The sequence below is a fragment of the Ailuropoda melanoleuca genome, chromosome 10 (genome assembly GCF_002007445.2).
Source record: "Ailuropoda melanoleuca isolate Jingjing chromosome 10, ASM200744v2, whole genome shotgun sequence".
NCBI lineage: Eukaryota > Metazoa > Chordata > Mammalia > Carnivora > Ursidae > Ailuropoda > Ailuropoda melanoleuca.
Window position 1 is genome coordinate 81,416,766 of NC_048227.1, and position 17,784 is coordinate 81,434,549.

The 17,784-nt window shown below is 42.6% G+C and overlaps 1 protein-coding gene across 2 annotated transcripts in view; it reads left to right on the forward strand.

Annotated features, from left to right (window-relative positions):
• The first annotated feature begins 30 nt into the window (after positions 1-30).
• Positions 31-17,784, forward strand: part of MYB (MYB proto-oncogene, transcription factor) — a 34,271-nt gene continuing 16,517 nt past the window's right edge. Inside the window, exons 1-11 of one of the 2 annotated variants that reach the window (XM_002915076.4) lie at positions 31-382; positions 4,732-4,849; positions 6,673-6,744; positions 8,263-8,355; positions 8,601-8,821; positions 10,548-10,782; positions 12,269-12,349; positions 12,771-12,875; positions 14,179-14,433; positions 15,321-15,683; positions 17,209-17,351. In XM_002915076.4, the coding sequence (XP_002915122.1) occupies positions 360-382; positions 4,732-4,849; positions 6,673-6,744; positions 8,263-8,355; positions 8,601-8,821; positions 10,548-10,782; positions 12,269-12,349; positions 12,771-12,875; positions 14,179-14,433; positions 15,321-15,683; positions 17,209-17,351 (1,709 nt within the window). In that variant the 5' untranslated portion in view covers positions 31-359. The remainder of the gene's footprint in view (positions 383-4,731; positions 4,850-6,672; positions 6,745-8,262; positions 8,356-8,600; positions 8,822-10,547; positions 10,783-12,268; positions 12,350-12,770; positions 12,876-14,178; positions 14,434-15,320; positions 15,684-17,208; positions 17,352-17,784) is intronic. The other variant, XM_002915078.4, reaches the window with a different exon arrangement.

Below are 17,784 nucleotides of genomic sequence, written 5' to 3' on the forward strand. Positions count from 1 at the left end.
CCGGGCCGGCCCGGCAGCCCGGCGGGCGGCAGCCAAGGCGACCGCGGAGGCGGGCGGGCAGGGCGCGTGCGCACTGCAGGGGCGCCAGATTTGGCGGGAGGGGGAGTGTCCAAAGCTCTTTGTTTGATGGCATCTCTGTTTACAGAGTTTACATTTTAATATCAACCTGTTTCCTCCTCCTCCTTCTCCTCCTCCTCCGCGACCTCCTCCTCCTCCTCTTTCTCCTGAGAAACTTCGCCCCGGCGGTGCGGAACGCCGCTGCGCAGCCGGGGAGGGACGCAGGCAGGCGGCGGGCAGCGGGAGGCGGCAGCCCCGTGCGGTTCCCGCGGCTCCCAGCTGAGCCCCGCGCCCGCCGCGCCATGGCCCGGAGACCCCGACACAGGTAACGGGGAGACCGGACGGGCGGCCGCGGGCGGGGGCGCGCGGGGCACCAGGCGCTTGGAGAGCAGGTGGAATGCGTTCCCGGATCTTCTGCGGGGCTGTCAGATCCTTCGAGGACCTAGAGCCTCTCTGCCTCCGCAGCAGGAGCCGCGAGTAAAACTAATGAATGGAAGAGCCTATGCGGGAAATATATCAGGACGTCAGGAAGCGCGCCCTGAGGCTCATTTTGCAAGTTGCACGGGGATACGTTTCTCTTAGGGGGCAAAAAGCAGCACCTTCCAGCCGGGGGCAGAGAGGTGCCCACCAGCCCCGGGGAGACCACTAGGTCCCTGGCTTGATGCCGCGGGCGTCGGCGAGGAAGTCGCAGCGTAATTGGTGGATGCATTGCGATATGTTTGGACTTGGAAGTGGAGAGCATATGGCAGATATAGGGAAAATGCCGGATTGTTTGGTAGCTGCAGGTAGTTCCCTTAAATTTCATTCATTCTTTATGGAGGCGAAGAAGAGCGGCAGCTGACAGGCGGCTGCAAAGAAGATTTTAGGGAGGGAAAGGGTCTCTACATTTGCAAATTGTTTTAAGCTCCGGTTTTGAAGGCTCTCATCACAGTACTCTGGGAGGCTTTTATTTCTTATGCAAGCACTTCATACGCACTCACGCGTCCGCGCCGCACATGTCCCCGCATTTGGGGAGGCTCGCCGGGATGATGGGTGAAGTCCCCTCACGTTGCGGCCGCACGGAGGGGAAGAGGGAGAGGAGGAGGGAAATACTCGTCCGAACTGTCAGTCGCTGGCCCTCCCGCTTCCCCTGGTCTCTGGACTTCCCGGACTGGACGCGCCGGAGTTCCCTGCGAGCCGCCGGGTGCGGGGACAAGCTCAGCGGCCGTCACGGTTGCCACTCAATGGAAAGGACGGAGGCGGGCAGCACCCAAGGCCGCTGCCGCGCAACTAGGACGCAATCCCCGCGGCCTCTTCGCTGGGGCAAGAGGTCCCGGCGCGGCGCGCACACGTGGGCGCGGTTGGGGTTGCCGCTCCTCCCCACGCCCTGCTCCCGCCGCCTTAGGTCGCCCGGGCGGAGGAAGGGTGACGGGCCGACCCTCGCACAGAGGTTCTTGGTATAAGCTTCTGGAGGCAAAGCAAATCCAACCTCTTTTCCTTCGGGTTGTTTACTTTTCATGGACTTATTTGTTTTTTAACCGGCTGTCGCTTGTCTCCGCGCAGCGCGGGGAAGTTGCAAGGAGCGTGGGTGTGGGCCTGGGCCGTGCAGCAGCACCCTCGGCCGGGCCTGGCCAGGCGGGGAGCAGCGCCTAGGCATGGCTGGGCGCGGGAGAAAAAGGGAGGCGACCTGGGGAGCCCCTGGGCTCCCCACGCCTCGCCCAGGGCCTGGCCACGCGGGGCGGGGGTGCTGCCCCTGAAGTGGTTTCACCTTCGCCTTTGGGACTTAACAGCAGAGCAGCCGAGGCCACCCATTTTTTTGAGAGCAGAAACTGGGAGGAGGAGGAGAAGGAAGCTGGGAAGGGGTGCTGGGAGGAGGCGCGGTGGAGACTACGCGCCCCGCGATCTCTGCTAGCCGGGTGGGGCGGGGCCGCGCAGGTTCCTTGCAGCTCCCAGGTAGCGGAGAAGGGTGGCAGCCGGGAGGGGTGGGAGCCTTGAACCGGCCTCAGGGGGAAGAGAAACCCGGCTGCGGGCTCAAAGCCGTTTCTTGCTGGGCGAGCGTCAACTCGGCAGGGATTATTAACCAGGTCAGCGAAATGAGTCTGAACCCCTTTTCTAGAATCACAGTAGCGGCCACAAGGCACTTCCTCCCGCTCCCCTCCCTCTTCCCAACCCCCAACACCTCTTTTCTTTTTCGTTTCTTTGCACGGTTTGTTTCCTTGACAGAATGTAATATTCATAGTTGTACTCTTGTAACCACACCAGGTCTAGCAGGTGGGGAGTCGAGTTCATCAAGCCTGAAATCAACCTTTGAAAGTCCTCCGACTGTTGAGTCTGAGAGCTTGTCAGAGCAGATAAAGGAAAAGTTATTTCAGGTCCTTAGTAGAAATTAGTCGTGCTACTTAGGCTACCGGGACAAATTAGAGCGAGGGCATCGCATGCAAAGCTCAAAAGCTCGGCGGGTGCCAAACCTGCCGATGGCCCCAGGAGCAGACTGTGAGCGGCCCTGAGCTCGCCCTGCTCCCTTTATGGTCCCTTCAGGACTTGCAGAAGTCCCACACCACGTTTTCCCCCAAGACTGGTTTTGCACATCTCTGCTTCTGCGCTGAATTTTGAAGAAGCACGGAAGACATGAAATCATCATTTATTAACACTGGAAAGTACCTTACTAATGAATCCAAGCCCTTAGGTATAGGCGAGGAACTGAAGTCCTGAGAGAGAGGAAGTGATTTGTCCAAGTCATGCAGGGAAGTGGAGGCAGAATTAGGACCGGCACCTTAGCCTCCACAACTCTAGTCTTATTTGATGCCTATCCTTTCTCACCTGACGTTGGCTGCCCCCTATGGGCCGCCGTATTTGTTGCTTGTTCCTGAGAGGTGAGCTGTTTCCAGGAGAAAGATGTCCAGTTACTAGTCTGGAAAATGTAGTTCTCACTTCTGAAAATCTCCAGATCCAGCCAAGCCTAAAACGTTAAAGTGGATTGAATCTGTGACTCCTTTTTCATATTACTCTGCTTTTCTTGGTATCCTTGATATTTCATAAAGGTGCCACTTCATTTGGGGGCTTTCCAAGGAGTACCCTGTGAACCGTTCGAAAGATGCCGACCTACAGCTCTGGGATTATTTTATATATATATATCTTCTGATGCTTGTGTTTTTTATTAATGGGAATCTATTGTATTTATTAATCAGAAGTTGTTTAGAGCCTCTTGTTGACAGTGGAGAACAGGATGAGACTCTTGTTTAAAAGAATAGAAGCTCAACAAAAAATGATAGTAGAGTTTAGGGATCTCTTTCATGGTGGCATTTGGAGTTTGGATCACATCCTGCTTGTCACCATGCATCCTGGACCTTCAGATTGTGCCCAAAATAATAGTTTTAAATTATAAGAAGTTCAAATTCAGGATTTTTGGAAAACGCTTTTGCTTGACTTGTAAGGAGTGTGTAATATATACTTGTAAGTTAGTTTGGGAAGACAAAACCTGAGATAAATATAAATTTCCTTTTTAAAAATAATAATTGGCACTATGATGTTGCTTTATGTCATTTTTATTCTCAGTTTGGTGGATTTCTCAATATTACAATGAAAAATTTTAGTGAAATTTCTAAGATAGTATAATTTAAGATATTTAAGGTACATTTATATTATATTAATATCTTATTTAAGATAGTACATCTTATGTTTTATAAGTAAAATTATAACTAAAAGTAAACTGTAAATTTTACTGTCTGTAACATTACTGTCATCTATTAAGTATATGATTAATAAACACTAAGTGTAGAGTTACTTCAAAAGTCATCAAAATTCAGAGTTTTGGTCTACTAGGTAAAAGAAAGGCTCTCTTCAAAACACTAATGCATTCTTTTTAAACCCATCTGGGGGAAACCCTCAGTTTTGAATTAGGTGCATCTTAAGAGATGTCAAATACCATTCAGTCAGAAATAGAAAAAAAAGTAAGTAAGAGTGTGACTACCAAGTGGCCTTAGTCATTTAGTTAGTTAGGAAACTGAGCACTGTCATCACAGCCACGAGTCACATCAACTGGCCTCGAGTTTTGAGCTGTTGGATGTTAATGTTGTGTACAAAGCAGTCTGATGACTTGATGGCCTTATCCTTCCTCTGGTTTCTTAAATACTTTCTTTTTACGTTCTCTTAGTCTTCTCACCTTTAAGGGGTGACTATAATTGTGTTGTTGGGTGTGTTACTTCTTGAATTCTTTTTCTCTCAATAAAACAGTAGCCCCTTTGGAGTAACGTGATTGAGTTGCTTATTGTTTTGGAGAAATATTATTTAAATGATGTGATGTATGCCAAAGATTTTGGGCATGTGCTTATATGGAGGACATAGGCTCTTGTTTCTTTTATTGTCCTTAACATTAAGTTTTCGACTTAAACCTTCATTGGTTGGAAGGTTGCCAGATGTGTAACTTGTCACTGGCCTAACAGACTCAGCAGGTTTAAACATGCAGAGCAGTAAGAAAGTGCCAGGTCCTTGGCCGTATCTGTGGATACCACTAACAGCAGAACCAGTTTATAACACTAGGGCAACAGAATGCAGAAAACAATCTCGTTGTGCAAGATTTCACAATTTTATCTTTGTAACCTTTGAAAAGATTGAGTTTTCGTGTAAATTTTGTATCCCAGCAGTTTAAGTCTTCTGGTTTCAGTCCACGTCTGCCCATTTTTTTTATTTCTGCAGCATATACAGTAGTGACGAGGATGATGAAGACATTGAGATGTGTGATCATGACTATGACGGGCTGCTGCCTAAGTCTGGAAAGCGTCACTTGGGGAAAACTAGGTGGACCAGGGAAGAGGTAACTAATCGTGTTATCAAAACATGGAACAAACCTAGAGTGTATCAATTTATGAAAAAAATGTTTCAGCTAAACTACAGGTGCTCAAACTCATTAGCAGGCTCTTTGAAGTCTTCTCCCAGCCTGCCCAGGCAGCGTGCTGACCTCTCACCACTCCCCCGCGCGTACACTATACCTTCCGCTTCCAAACTCTTTGTAGTTCATTGAATCTCCCCTCCTTCTCACTTTAGGTTTCCGCTGTGTTTTTCTCTCTGCCTCTTCTGTTCTTGTCCTGCTGCTGCACTGCTTCTTACTCCTTCTTTATCACCTCTGAAGACATCGCCTTTTCTGTGAGGCTATCCCTGGATTCCCCAGGCAGGTCGGATGCGTCCTGCCAGCACGGGATACGCATTCTTACTTAGGACTGCTGTAACATGCGTGCCTCCCCCAGGAGATCTGCAGAGGGCAGCGCTAAACGACTGTTCATTTTTGTGTTCCCTGAGCCCAAAATCTCTTGATACCAAGGAAGATATTAACCATTTCTCTGCACAAATGAATGAATTGCTATTTCCCAAAACAAAAGTATGAAACAAAATACTTCCAGAACTCATTTTGTCATAAAGGATTTATTTAACATATGTGATATCTAACATTTCACAGAGCCGTATACATGAATGTCTATTCGAACAGCTTTCAGTGATGGATGGAGACGTGTCTTCTTCCCACCTTTCTTTTTCTGCTAGCTTATCAAAAGCTTGATCTTTGTACAGATGGAAAAATACTTAAGGAGCAAAATTATTAGTGTATGGGAAAAATTGCTTTTTCTTTAAAGCTTTCCAAAAAATCTGCAACTGATTTTAGAGGATTTTATGTTAGAATAAATGATATATCTCTTCTTGAGTTTCATTGCACCCTACTTCACTTAACCCTGAGCCCCTGTTGATAGGCAGGTGGGATGGCCAGTGAGGTCCATAGGAAATGCGTAGTTTATCCGTGGAGGTTGTGATCGTAGATGATCCTGAGAGATATAGAAGTTCTCTTGTTAACACTGGTTTCCTAATTCCTGTGTCTGTGTCCTACAAGGACCCACGTTATGTGTGAAAGTTACTTTTGCAGAAATGTGGCTGTTTTTCACTTGAAGGAACATGTTTAGAAAGACAGTTGTGAACTGAAAGATTTCTCCCTGATGTTTAGTGTCTCTGTGTTCTGATAAGTCTGGCCTCATTTAAATTGTGACTACATTGATGCAAAAATGAAATTCTTTTCTTACATTATCTGTGCCTTCAAATTTGATCTAAAAAGTGATCTTCCACTTTTTGCATGAAAGAGGTTGAACTAGCTAAATGTTAAAACAGAACTTGAACTGTTTCTTACTCAAGATCCTATTTAGTGCCATAGTTAAATGTCTATTGACTCTAACATTGGAGTTCATTATTTTTTCCCCCATCAGGCAAAACTTTTAATAGTTATCGTATACTAAACATTCAGTGAACCAGGCATTATGCTAAATGTTTTGCATAGCTACTTCATGGAATCCCCCCAAATCCACATTGACATCAACATTCCCACCGCATAGATGACAGTATTAAGGCCCAGAAAAGCAAAATGATATACCCAAGCCCATCTACCTAGTCAACAGCTGAGTCAAGTTTCAAACTCCGGTCTGTCAGACTCTAAATAAATCTGTGCTCTAAACCACCATATTACATTCGTATCTGTTGTATTTGGGTATTTTTGAGGGTTTTTTTCTGGATTGGATTATTGGATTGGTTCCCTTTTACTCTGATTGAATAAAGTTACACAGTAAATGACTGATATCCTAGGATTAACTTTAAATGTCTTAGGATGAAAAACTAAAGAAGCTGGTGGAGCAGAATGGAACAGATGACTGGAAAGTTATTGCCAATTATCTCCCGGTAAGTTCGTAATTTTTTTCTTTCTATAAAAGGAAATCTTCTCCCAACATTTTGTCCTGGGAGTGGACACTAAGACATGACCCATTTGCATGTCATATATAAAGTAGGGGAAGAACTGTTTCATTCATAGCTTATAGTTTATAGTTTATATTGTAATGCATATAATTGGGGTTTCTAAATAGATTGTTAAAAGATTTTTACACCATTTTTTTAAAAACTTTGCCTCTTGTTTTATCTTTTTATTTATCAGGATAATATAAATCAGCATTCTGATGTCTTGTTATACGGTAGGGATGATGAAACTCCTGCTATTTTCAAGTTAGCTTCTTTTAAATTTCCTATTTATTTCAATAGCCATACTTTTGGTACCCCGGCTGGAAAGTTTGGTTTATCCTTTTTGACTTCCCACTTCCCATCTGCATCCAAGCCGTGACTGTGGCATCTGGGATTCCTTTGTCAGTCAGCCCCTCCTCTCCATCTTCCTTGCTCCCTCTTCCCTACACATTTAGAGGGGCTTCCTAACTGCCCTCCCTGCCTGTAGCCTTCCGCTCTTCCATCCATCCCAAACATTGTTGGCACATGGAACTTCCTAAAATGCAGCTGTCCTTGAACTTTCCAAATCAACAGCAGTGATATAGAGTCTCACAAATTAAGTACACTGTCTCGACCTGGCCCCCAGGGTCCTTCCACATGGCCCCAACATACAGCTCCGGTTCTGTTTCCTACTTCCTCTCTGTGAGCAGGTTTCATTGAATTCATTTCTGCTTTCCCTCCTTTGGGCTTTTGTCTCTGGTGATGTCACCTCCTAGAATGTTCCATCCATCCTTGCAAGCCCTTATCAAGAGCTTTTCCAGCTTCCAGAAACATAATTTCTCCTCCTAAGGAGATGCTTCTATTCTCAGCCCAATGTCATTTTGCTTTGGTTTCTTCTCACATGTGAATCAAATTCTGCCATCTGTTAGTTAATCATATATTTGTCTTTTTTAATCTATTAGTTAATTATATATTTATCTTTTTTTTTCTTATAAGATTATACTCGCTTGTAACATAGGGCCTCTCTTTAATCATCTTTGTTCTGCAATATGAATACTCGAGGCCCTAAATCGAAGCACATCTCTTAGTTTGAATAGGAAGCAAACTTGAGTCATTAGGGTAGGTTTCCACAAAAGCCTGACCTTCCTGTGGAATCACTAACAAGCCTTAGTCATGGTTCACAGAGGTACTTCTGCAGGCTGAGGATAAGGTTAGGTTAAATTGACGGCTATGTGTACAATATTCAGTTCACATGGCAGGACTATTTTGCTAAGGAGTTAGAGCTTCTAATTTTAGATGCAATTTTGATATATTCTTTGTATGTTTGTTAGCTGTAAGTAATGAGTGATAGGTAGCCTCTCCAAACATGCCCTAAAATGTTCCTGACTGTGTATACTGTCTATGTATGGTTCCTACTATAACAAAGTCTTCATGTGCTTATCACATCATATCTATATGACAGCACATACTTTGTTATTTGTCTAGAATCGAACAGATGTGCAGTGCCAGCATCGATGGCAGAAAGTACTAAACCCTGAGCTCATCAAGGGTCCTTGGACCAAAGAAGAAGATCAGAGAGTAAGTTCTTTCCTCATTGGTGTGTGAGTCACAGTTCAGAATATTCCCCAGACATCTTACTGAATGCTTCCCAACTTGAGGAAACAGGTAAAGTGTCAGGAAGCAGAGGACTTTATTCCCATATTTCCAATGAATGAAAGCAGATTCTTAGACATTTTCTAAAGATCTTGTAACACTGAAGAATGATTACACTGAGTCATTACATAACATTAAAACATAGGTTATTTTTGTGTGTTTATCTGAAGGTGATAGAGCTTGTACAGAAATACGGTCCGAAACGTTGGTCTGTTATTGCCAAGCACTTAAAGGGGAGAATTGGAAAACAATGTAGGGAGAGGTGGCATAACCACTTGAATCCAGAAGTTAAGAAAACCTCCTGGACAGAAGAGGAAGACAGAATTATTTACCAGGCACACAAGAGACTGGGGAACAGATGGGCAGAAATCGCAAAGCTACTGCCTGGACGGTAATAATATGTCAAAAAATATATTGATTGGGAAGAATGAGGGAGTGGGTATTGAACATTTTGTTTTAAATGTATGGTGAGTGAATTACATTCCAGTGATCATGTTTCATTAGCTATGCCAGATCCATAGGTTTTAAAGCCGGAGGAGCCCTTAATATTTCTCTGGTTGAGGGCTTCCAGAATCCACCCAACAGTGAGCTCTGGCCCAAGTCACTGAACTTCGATTGTCCCATTTGCAAAATGAGTAATAGCCTACTTCCCAGGGCCAAAGTTAGTATCAAATAAAATGAATGTCAGAACACTTTGTAAACTATAAAACCTCTAAACACATAGAAGGAAACTGAGGACAGACATCTTGTCTCTGGTCTGAGTTCATGCAGCTGGTGAAGTGACCAGAAGGAGCTCAGCTGTCATTTTCCTGTTACTAACATTTGCTTCATTATACCACTTGGCTTCATTTTTCTGCCTTTGAAGAAATAAATAGAGTATTTCTAGAATTATCATACTGCTTCCAGGTTTTTAAATAAGGTCAGCGTTATGCTTTCTTTTAATGCGCAAGGCACAAAGATGACCTCATTATCAGAGATATCTATAGAAGCTCATTTTTGTCCCACTTACCCCACTTGAACAATTTATAAACACATTTTCTTTAATTTGGAAGATACTTTTCATTATAAATCTTATGTAAATAATGTAAGATAGAAAATATTTAATAAATTTTGTTCTTGAGCTTCAGATTTGGAGAAAGGGTCCTTTCAAAGAAGGCCATGGCTCTGATGGTTTAGGTAGCTTACTTGTGTGATGGTCCAGAGCATTTCCTCCCTCATGGAGGGTTCAGGATCAGCTTAGAGGAGCCAAGAGGTTGAGGAAAGGTCTTTTGTCCCATTTGGCCTGAGAGGATATGCTGTTGATTCTTGTAAAAATTTAAGGGGCGATTGAACTTCCTCTTTCTTTAGCATGCATTCCCCCACCCCCATCAAAAGAGTGAAAGGGAGGCTTAAAACGGTTTTTTTTTTTTTTTTGAATTGAGAAACTGTTTTCCTGAGAAATGAAAGACTTTAGTAAAAATGCTTTGCAGTTTGAAAATATATCGGGACTTGGCATCTTTCCCTTCTGTATCTCATTTTCCATTCTCACCTCTGGTTATAGAACAGTTTGAGGTGGGTATCAAAAGGTGGAAGTCCCTTTTTTCTTTTTTTCCTTTTTTTTTTTTTTTTACTCAAAATTTCTGGCTAGTGCTATTTGAGATAAAGAGCGGACAGTGAGGCAGTGGCGACATCATTATCATTCACCAAACTTCACTGTGTGTGCCTGTTGTGGGGGGTAGGCCCTGCTAAGCCACCCTCAAAGGAGCAATTTTCTAGAACAGCTGGATCTCTTAAGTTGTAGTAGAGTCTTACACCACGAACATTCAGAATACACATGAAGGGTGGTTGCACTGAAAATATTCTTTTATCAAGGAAACAACGTGGTTAAAGAATTTAAAGATTTCTAGAAATCCACATACGTTCCATATGGGGTAATGAGAAAAATCTATGGATTTTCAGTTAGGTAACAGGGGAAGCATGATTTTTCAGAGGTCCCGAAGACTAAAACAATTAAAACAGCAACAACCCCAAAAGACCAGAAGAAAAGGTCTCTGTTCGGAACAGTTTTCTGTCAATTAACTCTAATCTGAATTGAAATTTTTGTTTGTAAAATTCTTATGTGATATATTTCTGTGCAGAACTGATAATGCTATCAAGAACCACTGGAATTCTACAATGCGTCGGAAGGTCGAGCAGGAAGGTTATCTGCAGGAGTCTTCTAAAGCCAGCCCACCAACAGTGGCCACAAGTTTCCAGAAGAACAGTCATTTGATGGGCTTTGCTCATACTGCACCTTCTGCCCATGTCCCACCGGCTGGCCAGCCCTCTGTGAACAATGACTATTCCTATTACCACCTTTCTGAAGCACAAAATGTAAGCCATTTCTGAGAATTTAGCTTACTGAGAGAGAGGGTGATTTTAGCTCCAGGTAGAAGTAATACCTCACACTTTTACAGTTTCCAGAGAACTTCCATAAACAGGATCCCCTTCAATCCCCACCTACAGCCCGTGAGGTAGATAGGGGGAGGTGTTGTTATCTGTGGGCACATGCCCAGGAGCCAGGATGTTAAGTGTTCTGCAAAGAGTCGCACAGCTCACAGTGCAGACCGGTGTTGGGGTTGTTGGATTTTGACTTAAGTGCTTCAGATCAGATTAGCTTTTGAATGTAAATTTACTTAACAAGCTCTTGCTGAAGAAGGAGGAGGGGAATGAAGGTGTATTTTCGAGCTGTTGTTTTCCTTTTCCAAAATGAAAAGTGAGTGTAATATAAAGTTAAAGAAGAGACCTTTTGACACTGAAATTCAACAAGTTTGATTCTGTAAGTTTGATTCTGGTAGTGGTCTAGCAGAAATGTCTTAATGTATCCCTTCTGGGCGTGTTTACCTTCTTACTCTGAGTCAGGAGCAGGTTTGGGATACATTTTCTGATGTCTCCTTTCACCCTCCTTTGGATCAGTGTGATTCCTTCCTAATTGCCAGATATTTCTATTCAGGAAAGAAATTTCCATAATGGTTGGGAAAAGAAAAATAAGGAGAATAAAGACAAGAGCAGTAAACTTTAATCTCACAACTAACAATAGCAGATGGTGAAACTTAGCCAAGAATATGGAGCTCATATGCAAATTGTATTCAAAATGTATTCCTAAGTAGTTTTTAGTCTTCTCATCTGTTCCATTCATTTGACTACAGACTTTCCAGAAAAGCCTCAGATGAGTGAACTATCATAGGTGGTTCTGTGCTCTTCATTAAAACTCATAATTATTCCAGGAAAAATATTTCTATTAGAAACAGCTAGAGCCATCAGCTTTTCCCATTATGACTTCTTGCATACACTCATGAATGCTTTTTAGATTATATTTTTCATTGTGTTTTTCATACTTCTCATCAAGATCAATGAGCACTTTAAATCTCTTTATGTTGCTTAAACTACTTATTTGGCAGTTGTCTGAGTGGCTCAGTTGATTGGGTGACTGCCTTTGACTCAGTTCATGATCCTGGAGTCCCAGCATCGAGCACTGCACTGGGCTCCCTGCTCAGCAAGGAGTCTGCTTCTCCCTCTGATGCCCGCCCCCCGCCTCGCCCCACCCCGCTCTCTCTCCCAAATAAATAAAATTTTAAAAAAAATTTAAAAAGTAAAAAAGGAAACTACTCATTTTGCCATTTTTAAAGGCCTGGCAATTTAGAGGGTTTTTTTTCTCTCTCTGTGTGTGTGTGTGTGTGTGTGTGTGTGTGTGAATTTTATCAGTAGAGTTTTATTCTGTTTTCCTCAGTCCTAGAGCAAAACCTCAGGAAGCCAAGTCCCCTAAAGCCTATGTGACCATGAATGACTCGGCCTTTGTTTGTCTGCCTTTTTGATCTAGGTCTCCAGTCATGTCCCATATCCTGTAGCGTTACATGTAAATATAGTCAATGTCCCTCAGCCAGCTGCTGCAGCCATTCAGGTAAGATCATTTGAAGACCATTTCATAAAGAAACTCATTGGCTGTTAAGACATGCTTTCTTTCATTTAAACACTTATTTTCAACTGAAGTGAAAGAAAACAAAAGAGGGAATAGTGGAGAGGTGGGTGGAGTTCTGGCCAGCAAGCTACCAGTCTTCACTTGTAGAGTGAACTTGCTCAGGAATTCTCTGGTTCTCTGATGTTATCAGCCGACCCAGCACATCAGTGGGTGCCCACTCGAGCCTCAGATTTCGCATCGCTCCCTCACCAGTGGAATAATCCTCACAAAGCTTTGTACAGTGGCTGGATTCCGTTGGTGTTGGTTTCACGCACGGCCCCTCATGACTTCAGGCCACAGCCATTGTGTCTGCAGCCTCCAGTCAGGCCCTTGAATTTTTTTCTCCCTCAACTTTTAATTTCAGAGACACTATAATGATGAAGACCCTGAGAAAGAAAAGCGAATAAAGGAATTAGAATTGCTCCTCATGTCAACTGAGAATGAGCTCAAAGGACAGCAGGCGCTACCGGTAAGAAGAGAACCATGTGCTTGAATGGGGGGACCACAGCTGCATCCCAGTGCCCTCTGCCTCTTCTCCCTTCTCTTCTAACTATTACACTAACCAAGACTATAGATCCATGAACAGCGTTTGAGCAGAAGTTGCTTGTGCTAAAATGCAGTTGGGCTTCCAACGTGTGTTGACCAAATGCAAAATAGCCCTTTTGTGTGGCAAAAGAAACGCAGAGTCCGCTTGTGGTGGCCACCATCGATTTTCTTGTCTTCTTGGAACTGTCATGCATTCAAGGACGAACTAACAGATATAAATGAATGATAATCTGCAATTTTTACAAAGCCCTGTATTTGTCTGGTCCTATTCATTTGACACTTTTTCTTTTTCTATTATTTTTCTTAACCGAGATTTTCTAACTTTATCATTTCACATATGATTTGGTGCCTGTTCCATATATACATGGGAAGAAGGTATGGATACGCTCTCCGTCAATAACACGGCCACTCTCTTTTGTTTGCATCCATGAGAGCTGTGTGGACCATTACTGAATTTTGACATTTTTTTTGGTGGTTGGGCTGTGAACTGAGAAAGCAGCGTGTACTTTGTAACTTTTGTAGTTAAGCAACAAAGAGAATAAAAGAGATGTGATACCCAGTAGGAATTCTTAGGAGTGAATTCCTTTGGGGTTAAATAATAAGATGATTATGTGCATATGTTAGTTCGACCGCTTTTTAACTTTAGTTCATGTTTTGCAATGTCTCCTGTTGCGTGGTCATGCTGAAAGGAGACTTCTGTTACTGTGCTCTTCTGCTTTCCTAACCACGCTGATCTGGCAGCCCTTCAGTGCTTCAGTGCAATCGGTAACATTCAGAAGGGACAGAAGCAACAAGAATATATGCAGATAAAATCAACTCCAACTCTTGAGTCTCCTGGCCTTTTTGCAGGTTAAAAGGAGAATAGGACAATTCTTCGTTCTCAGCAACCACGTGTGGCCTTTTGGAACTCATGTTAGAGTAGATCTTGAAGACAGTCCGTGTGAGACCTGTACTTTGTGACACAGTGCCTCTGTTTGCAGTTTTAGCAAAACGATGACAGTGAGGGTACTCACGGAGGTGACAGACCGTAACAGTATTAAAAAGCAGGGTCTTGCAGCGATGAAAGGAAACATCTTGACAACTGTTTCATAGGCGCAAGTTTTGGATGATGCAACTACTTTTATCTTTCCTCCAACAGCATCTGATACCTTGTGCAACTTCATTGCTAAGTTCCTTCTCCCTTTCTTCTCCCCGCTCTTTCTTTATGCCCCCAACCCCCGCCTCAGACCCAGAATCACACGTGCAGCTATCCTGGGTGGCACAGCACCACCATCGCTGACCACACCAGACCTCATGGGGACAGCGCACCTGTTTCCTGTTTGGAAGAACACCACTCCACCCCGTCTCTGCCTGTGGATCCTGGCTCCCTACCTGAAGAAAGTGCCTCTCCAGCAAGGTGCATGATCGTCCACCAAGGCACCATTCTGGATAATGTTAAGAACCTCTTAGAATTTGCAGAAACACTTCAATTTATAGATTCTGTAAGTAAAATTGTTAAGGCAAGTTAATGTTTTTGAAGGTGAATTAGAAAACCCATTTCTCAAACGATTGCCATTTTCTATAGCAAATATGTTATTAGCATATATTAATGTACAAGTATGATTTTAGCCTTTGCATATATGTCTTTTCAAAGATCTGAATTCATAGGCTATTCAGTTAAAAGGTGGCTTTTCATGCATTTCCTTCAAAAAGCGTATTTTTTTTACAACAGTAAAGTTAATGACCTATAAGTAGATCTTGGGTTGTGGAACGATGTTTGCGTTCTTTTTAACTTATTTTACTTTGTGACTTCTTTGTGTTTCTCCAGAATTGCGCTTTGCTTTTGGATAGCACATTAAGAATTGTGTTTACTCAGAACTTAGAGCAGTCTTTCAATGTACTTGAAGTAGTAAGGAGTTCAGTGGTGATACACGGCTCTCGCCACAAAACATTGATTATTGATTACCAGTCCCAGTTGGTTCAGTGAGACAGACCATCTTTAGTGAAACAGACATGAGTGCAGCACCTAAAAAGTAGATACTCAGCTCATTTCCTTTGTCGCTAAAAAGCATTCATTGCATATCCATCAAATGGGATGCCCTTGCCAAAATGCGCCATGTAGAACAGGTTTCCTGTTTGCAACGGATTGCACGCAAGTGAGAGAATATGGGGGGGGGTCCCTGTGGCACATATGCAGGAGGAGCCTGCAGGCAGCATGGCAGACCTGCCGTGCAGCATACCGGAACAACCGTGAGTCCTGAAGCTCTTTCTCAAGAGAGCCAGGTGTTTCGGCCGCCGTCAGTGTCTCTTTGTCAGCGCCGTGTTGCAGGTGATGGCACACAGCACGCAAACGCCGTCTCAAAGTTCTGTGCCTCCCACATTGTTTCAGGATTCTTCATCATGGTGTGATCTCAGCAGTTTTGAATTCTTTGAAGAAGCAGATTTTTCACCTAGCCAACATCATGCAGGCAAAGCCCTACAGCTTCAGCAGAGAGAGGGCAATGTGACTAGAGCTGCAGGAGAGCCTAGCACGAGAGCGAACAAACTCAAGTTGAATGAGGGTTCGCTTGACCCGCTCAAGCCCTTACCTCCTTCGAGGCACAGCACAATTCCACTGGTCATCCTACGCAAAAAGCGGGGCCAGACAAGCCCCTTGGCCCCTGGAGACTCTAGCTCCTTCGTATTTGCTGACGTCAGCAGCTCAACTCCCAAGCGTTCCCCTGTCAAAAGCCTACCCTTCTCCCCTTCGCAGGTAGAGCACGATTTCTGCACAGCTATTACTAATTTTCAACAGCCGCTCAAGCCTTAATAATCTAGAAACTAATCCTTTGGAACAAATGACTAATTACTGTTGCCCTCACTGATTCCGTTCCATCGTTGAATCTAGCTGTTGCTAAGTCATACTGCCTCCCAAAGTTTGAGCTGTCTGTAGGCTGACTGATGATTTTGTCACAATTTTCTCTCTTTCTTTTTGGTGATCTGAAACACTGTTAGTTGCATGGGATGGGCTTTTATTTCCTCCAGCACTAGAGTTTAACATTTCTGTCTCTTCCTTTTCTCCCATCCCTTCCCTCTCCTTAAAAACTTTAGCAGATTTTTCTGCCTATTTGTTCACTTATTATTTTGTGATTCACTGACCCAGGGGAGGAGGGAACCAAACTGTGTTTGGAGAGCATTTGGGCTGCAACCAGAAATTTTAGAGGTTCTGTTCCATCCTTAAGTGGAAAAGTTTTGGGAAAACATAAGGAACAAATGCTCAAGGAAAACAACTTATGTTTTAATTTTAATTTCTCAATATTGGCTTTTTTGAGTTACGCCATACTATTTTATCAGTACGGTTTTTGCCATGAATATTCTCACTTCAAATTTTTTTTAAGACATGGAAATTAAAATTCTTATCACAGATTATATTCCTTAATTACTAAACTAATTGAAGTTAATAGATAATTTGGCACTTTATAACATTTTTCCGATTATGTCTGTTGAGTTTATTTTCGGGACAGCTTTAAGTATGAACAAATGAAGCACCCACCCAAAAAATTATCTTGTTATTTGTTTGTATCTTCCAAATTGTATTCTGGAGAACATTAGTTCTAAAAGACTTTAGTAGATGTTCCAGAAAAAAAATCTAAATATATAAGAATATAGGTTTGGGAAACACTAAATCACAGTTAAAATTGGTTTCTTTACTGTAGGACCTCTCAGTTTTTGATACACTGATGTGCATTATGAATTTTCGGGAGGACGTTATGATATGTATGTTTCCCAAACTGATTTAACCTTGGAACTTTTTGAGGAACACCTATTATTTCCCCAGAATAATGGCATTCTGAGAAACACAGCTTATTATTCAAGAATTTTCTACATAATGCAAATTTTCTGTCATAATAATTCCTAGATCATTAAAGAGAAAAAACAGCATGAGAGAAAAATTATAATTACTTTCCAAAAAATCACTTTAAGGCTTAGAATCTTAATAAAGAGTGCATCTCGTTCTCTTTAATGGCAAATGGCATTTATTGAGAATATTTTCATAGGATTTTGCGAGTTTTTTAGCAGTGATCCTAGATTTTATTTCTTGGAAATTACATTCCAAATTGCACTCCAACTGAAATAAAACAATACCCTGTCCAATGCTACGTGCTTGTTAACCTCTTTATTATTTTACCTAGTGGGTCAGTAAAACATACTTGCTTGTTATCATGGTGTGATTTTTAAGTTGGGCTGAATAAAGAATCTCTGCTTAAGTAATTTTTTTTCTTTCTTCCTATATTTAGTTCTTAAACACTTCTGGTAACCATGAAAACTTAGACTTGGAAATGCCTTCTTTAACTTCCACACCTCTCAATGGTCACAAATTGACTGTTACAACACCATTTCATAGAGACCACACTGTGAAAACTCAAAAGGAAAATGCTATGTAAGTCCTTGGTTCAAGAATGAAATTATTTATCCTTGTTTACTTACATTTCGTTAATGGAATATAGCCTCCAAATGTCTGAAACATTTGTATGTATCTAATCATGTATGTTCCCACGTTGACTGTATCTGTCCTAGGCATGTTACAACTACCTAGGGGTGGCAAGTCAGTAGATAAAATAGCTTACATTTTGTAGTTCTCTTCAAAATGTCCTATGTAGCAGGACTATGGAGGACCACATGCAGAGGTAGTCCTCATATAACTTCTCCATTCAGTTGTTCTGTTTGCTCAGTAAACCCTTTCCTTCTTCACTGAGGACAGATTTTCAACCTCCTTTCCTCGCTGATTATAAAATTCAGAATAACAATGATATGGTTCTTTACTTAGTTCATGTTTTTTTAATCTTATGTTTCCTTTTTGAAATTTATCTATA